Below are 6,000 nucleotides of genomic sequence, written 5' to 3' on the forward strand. Positions count from 1 at the left end.
TCTAGACGTTTCCGCCATCATGGTTTGGGGATATAACACCGAATATTTGATTGTACACACGGACTGAGAATTTATTACTAGGACATGGTCTTTTGTACTTTGATAACTATGACACCTGTATTTTGAAATGATTTGTATTCGGTCTAGTTGTAAAACTCTGTCTTTAGAAGTTTTTAAATTTGATCAATGATTGTGTGTGTTAATCAACAATTTAATCAATGATTTTACATCAGTTAACATCGGTTTATTGGTAAAAAACATTTAAACTATGAAAATATTAGGAAGTTTGTAATAGTTAAAAAGTTAGCAGATGAACTATTTTTATAAGATTTCCATAATATAGTGTGTAAGTATATATGAAATCAATAATGAGCTTTGATTAACTGGTGACTTAAGGGGCGTCTTTTTTTATTTTTGCCTTGGGCCTCAGATATGATCAGACCGGCCCTATATATATATATATATATATATATATATATATATATATATATATATATATATATATATATATATATATATATATATATATATATCATTTATTAAATTTGAATTAAGTCTACTAAAATGAATCGATCTATATTAGACCGTCAGAGATAGAGTTCGTATGTCAAATTATGTTCCTAATTCTAAGAGTTTGTCAATCGTCACTTCGTTTGACGATCTGTATACCAAATCATAACTTTTGGTTTTGATGTTAGTTAAACTTTATGATTGATGTAAACAGAATATGATTATAGCATCTGGTTTTAATTGCTTATTTAACTTGTTTTTTTTTTTTTTTAAGTTGAGTTTGTTATGTTGATAGATTGTGGATGGGTTGGGGAAAAGCCCAAATTACAAAGAGGAGAGTATTTGATTCCCCGTGTCTGTTGGGGATGGGGATGAAGATGGGAACGTGGTTAGACACTCAGGGATGGGACAGAGATAGTCAACCCGGTCCCAAATCCGTCTCATTTCCATCCCTATGCAAGAGTCTTAAGGAAGTTGGAATTTGATATTTTATTTTTCAACAATCCCTTCTTTTTAACGCGAGAAAAAAAAAATCCATGAAACCCAAAGAATCAAATATAATATTGTCACCACTAATTCAAGTTACCTATCTGCTTTTTTCCTGCACTTTTGTGCAAACGAAAGACAAGGAACAAGTCGGTGCCCACCAGCACACTACACACACCATACATCAAGGGCCAGACACATGCAGATATGCACTCATATATATAATAAATACAAGTATGTATCTATATGTACGAGATCAATCGAACTTCAAAACGCCTCTGATAAGATCTGCACATAAAATCAGCCATCAATCAATCAAGAACAACACAATCAACCATGGGAGTAAGCTCTAAATTCACGTTTCTTAGAGTCATATATATATCCTACAAGTCGATTATACATATAACAAGTTTTGATTTGCATGCATGTAGATCATAGAAATGCGAGTACATGTAGATTGTCCAGGATGTGAGGACAAGATCCGAAAAGCTCTTCAAAGACTCAAAGGTACGTGTTTACAACTACTTTTTAATATTCCTCTACGAATAAAATATTAAAAGAAACATGATCATTTGGTTTCATTCGATTTGTTGAAGGTGTTGAGAACGTAGATATAGACATGGGGTTACAGAAGGTGACGGTGACTGGATACGCTGAAGAGAAAAAGGTGTTGAAGACCGTGAGAAAGACTGGCCGCCGAGCTGAGATCTGGAACGTACCCTACAACCCTGATCTCCGAAGCCATAACTACAACGTTAATCAATATGCTCAACAGCAACCACAAAACGGTGGTTCTGGCCATGGCCCAGGTCCCTCAGCGACGTTCTACACCAGGCAGCCATCATCGGCATCTTCATACAACTACTACAAACACGGTTATGATAACCACGAGGGTTATAACCCAGTCCAGTCATCAGGTTTAATTGGACACCAGACTGGTGCTGCTTTTAGTGATGAAAATACAAATGCTGCCTGCAGCATCATGTAGCTTATACGTACATACATAATATATATATGTTGGTGTAGTTTTTGTATTTTTGTCAAAGTTAATTGTCACACATAGGTGGGAAGATCAAACTTTTGTATGTTTAAAAGATTTGTTCTCTGACTTTTTAATATAATGGATTAAGAGCATGAAGTGTGCCAGTATGTGCACTTTGTATCGGTGTTTGTATATTTTTCTCAAAGTTACTTGTCCTATCAATCCTACCAAATTTTTGTATGTTTAAAAGGCTTGTTCTCTCTTCTCTAATTTTATCACAATGGACTTAGAGCTTCATAGGCTAGTTTTGTAATTTGTATGGTTAAAAGCATCTTCTTTTAACTTTTATCACAATGAACTATCAAATTTGTGTGTGGTTAAAAAGCTTCTTCTCTCTTCTCTAATTTTATCACAATGGACTAAGAGCTTCATGGGCTTGTTTTGTATGTTTAAAAGCTTCTTCTTTAACTTTTACTACCACAATAAACTAACAACATGAAGTGGGCTAATATGGTTTTATGGGCTTTGAATTACTAGTGTTTTAAATAAAAAAATGGTCTTAGGGTCTCAAATTCTCAATAGATAATTCGAAAATAGACTCTTAATTTTATTTTATTTTGTTTAAATTAAAAATGGTCTTGCGGTCTCAAGAGATAATTCAAACATCAGGTCTTTAATTTAATTTTACTTTTATTTATAATTAATTTATGTTTTATCAAATAAGATTGGTTTGAAAAGTTATAGGAAATGTGTCTTCACAGTTTCATAACGAATCTTATTTAATCAAGTCAAATGTGATTTTTTTTGGATCTCTTGGATGTACGCACACCACATGCGTACTCATTTTTTTCTCAATTTTCATGAATGCATACAATAGAATCTGTCATAAATTAAATTCTCATTTAATTATAAATAGTTGTATCCTAGATTCCGAAGGCCATAAACTATTACACAATAAAGACCAAATTTTTTTTCTTAAAACTGTAACATCCCAAATTTTCAATAAAATTTTTGATTTTAAATAACAAAATCATTCTCAAAAGACATAATATTTCAACCACATTTGTTTTTCAAAAATCCATAATATCAAATAAATTATCCAAAAACATTAGAGTGTCTCAACTAAAACATCCGAGAGTGCATGTCGCGCCATCAACCCGAGTCATTGCCCTTATCTCCTAAAATACTTGAAACAATCAACGAACTGTACGCTAACGCTTAGTGAGTTCCCCATAACATACCCTACACAATCCACATAATCACATAAACCATATCAGCCACATAAGCTACATAAGAGATGCATATAAACATATAAGGATGTCATGGAAACCCTTCATGGTATTACATCGAGTGCCATTGGAACCCCTATATGGTCTTAACCCTCTGTCATGGGAACCCCCATATAGTCTTAACTTCCTGCCACGGGAACCCCCACATGGTCTTAACTGCATGCCATGGGAACCGCTATATGGTCTTCCTTAACATAGAAATATCATACAAACTAAACATGCAAACATACTAGGATGTCATGGAAACCCTCCAAGGTCTTACACCGAATGCCATAGGAACTCATGCATGGTCTTAGTCTACTGCCACGGGAACCCCCAGGGTCTTCCATACTAGTATCAGTGTAACATCCAGACTTCCAGGTATATTATTTATTATTTATTTAGTTATTTATCTCTTGAGCTACTCGATGAATCGGTGCTCCAACTCGTCGGGTAGAGTCGCGATATGCCACGTGGGTTTAATGACATACTCGACGAGTCCGAGGAGCCGACTCACCGAGTAGGCGTTGGGATGAGAAACCCTAAATCCCCGAGTTTGGGGGCTATTTAAAGGCACTTATAGCCTCATTTACGGCTACACTTCCCTGAGAGAAAACCATAAACGGCCATTGAGCTTAAGGAGAGAGAGTGCTTTGCTGATTGTGAGTGTTTGGTGCATCTTATGAAGAGAAGAGAAGAATTCCGAGCCAAGGGACAAGAAGGTGTTGCTAGATCTGAGGTTGTTTCACTTCAGAGCTTATGAGAAAGGTATAAAGCTTGAACCTTTCTCATTATTTGGTATAAATCTCTTGATTTTGTGAATCTAGAGTTTTTCCACCCAAATATGAGGACCTTGAGTGTTTTATGTTCATTCAGAGGGTTAAACTTCAGATCTGGATCATGTAATGTCCCTAGAGTCCAAAAGTCCCTGCTTTATCCAACCATAATAGTGATCTTGAGTGAAAAACCCTTTTTGAGGTGTGTTTTGGCATTTTAAGCTAAAAATGCCATGCATGAACGTAAAGCCTTTGACTTTACGTGATAGATGAGCCTTAGGAGTGTAGATCTAGAGTTTGGGAAGGTTCTCTGCCTTGAAATCGATTGAATGAGATATGAGTCTAAATAGACTCGCTAAGTCAAGGAGCCAACTCGACGAGTCGGAGGAGATTGTCCCGGTGGTTTTGACCGTGCAGCAACTCGGCGAGTTAACGGGTAAACTCGGCGAGTTGAGCTGGACTTTTGAGTGATTCTATGGATGGCGAGCAGACTCGTCGAGTCCCATAAGTGCACTCGACGAGTAGGGTCAACATGGACTGTTGGCTCGAGTTCGACTTCTGTTGACTTAGGGTTTGGTCAACCTTTTCTTTGGGAAACCATGGAGAGGTAAAATGGTCTTTTCCCTACTTCAAGATATATATATATATATATATATATATATATATATATATATATATATATATATATATATATATATATATATAACTTAGTAAATGTGTGATTTAAAGAGTTAATTAGATATAATTATCTTATGTGATTAGGCGGCGGCAAGATTTGGTGATTCGTGTGCGAGAAGTATTCATTCACTTAGCTTACTTACGAGGTGAGTCTTCTCGCTATACTTACCAAGAGTGATATCTTTATGTGATTGAGCAGTTTTATGTGTTTACCTATATATTGTAATATTATGCATCATGTCTTTGTGATTTATGTTGAATATTGTTGCAATGAGTTTATTGACTTGGTACCCGAGGGTTCCACTGAGACACATTGACCGGAGGGTCTTATTGAGTTATGGCCTAGAGTGGCTAATGAGTTGTGTATGGTATTTTGGGAAAATCACTAAGCTTTGTGCTTACCGTGTTATGTGTTATGTGTTTCAGGTACTTCTCAGGATCACGGGAAGGCGCCGGCTTGATTGTACACAAATCGGAGATTGTTTTGTGATTTAGAGGATCCTGTAGTTTTATATATTGTTTTCTTTGAACATGTGTTTTGGTGAATTGAAATTTTGGCATTTTATCGTTTGTTTGTGAAAATCAATGTGTTTTGAAATTTAAAAAAATTGGTCAAAAATTTTACGTTGTTACAAGTTGGTATCAGAGCCTTGGTTTGAGAGATTCAGATACACCTCCTGTTGTATTTGGACTCAAACTGAGAATTTGAGAAGAATTTTCAAAAGAAAAGAATATTTCCAAAACGATAATGAATTTTTAAGAGAAAACAAGTTGAAGCAGTGTGTACAATCGGCCAGAGCCCGAACGGTGATTTCCCAAAATATCTTTACTTTTGTGTTATGTGATATTTATGAAATATTTTACTAAAATTTCATGATAGAGGGTAAGTTAGGTATTTCATATTCTAGGGCTAGAGTTGCCTAATCTATGATGCCTTAGCCTAGGAGATGCTTTGATCAGTGTTATCTGTTATTTGCTTGAGTATATGCTAAGTTCTGAGTCGGGAAATAATCTGGGAAGAGATACTTAGATGAGCTTAAAGGGGGTCTTTTGAGAAGGTAGTCTGTGATTCGTGAGATATAGAGTATTTGTGAATTAGAATCCTAGGAGGACGACTTGAGGTGACTACAGGTGGGGTGTGGAAGGTAGTATTGGGATTGTACTACTGGAATCACCCGATTTGCAGGCAACCCAAGTAAGAATCCTTAGGATGCATAGGAGCAAGTAGGGATGTGTACTCGAGTGTGAGTATGATCGAGCGAGTCTCTGATTATATTGTGTTGTGTTTCAGAGACTTCAT

The 6,000-nt window shown here is 35.8% G+C and overlaps 1 protein-coding gene across 1 annotated transcript; it reads left to right on the forward strand.

The window, feature by feature from the left end:
• The first annotated feature begins 1,253 nt into the window (after positions 1-1,253).
• Positions 1,254-2,183, forward strand: LOC145062660 (heavy metal-associated isoprenylated plant protein 28-like). Its single transcript, XM_079010240.1, has 3 exons — positions 1,254-1,338; positions 1,428-1,503; positions 1,593-2,183. Exons 1-3 carry the CDS (start codon positions 1,333-1,335, stop codon positions 1,982-1,984), a joined length of 474 nt encoding a protein of 157 aa, XP_078866366.1. The 5' UTR covers positions 1,254-1,332; the 3' UTR covers positions 1,985-2,183.
• The last annotated feature ends 3,817 nt before the right edge of the window (positions 2,184-6,000 follow it).

The sequence above is a fragment of the Lactuca serriola genome, chromosome 7 (assembly GCF_051521515.1).
Source record: "Lactuca serriola cultivar US96UC23 chromosome 7, Lser_US96UC23_V15, whole genome shotgun sequence".
NCBI lineage: Eukaryota > Viridiplantae > Streptophyta > Magnoliopsida > Asterales > Asteraceae > Lactuca > Lactuca serriola.

Excerpts from the sequence above, each read along its gene's own strand:
- LOC145062660 (XM_079010240.1), top strand. Across the intron at positions 1,504-1,592 it reads AGCTCTTCAAAGACTCAAAG|GTGTTGAGAACGTAGATATA; the intron begins GTACGTGTTTAC and ends GATTTGTTGAAG.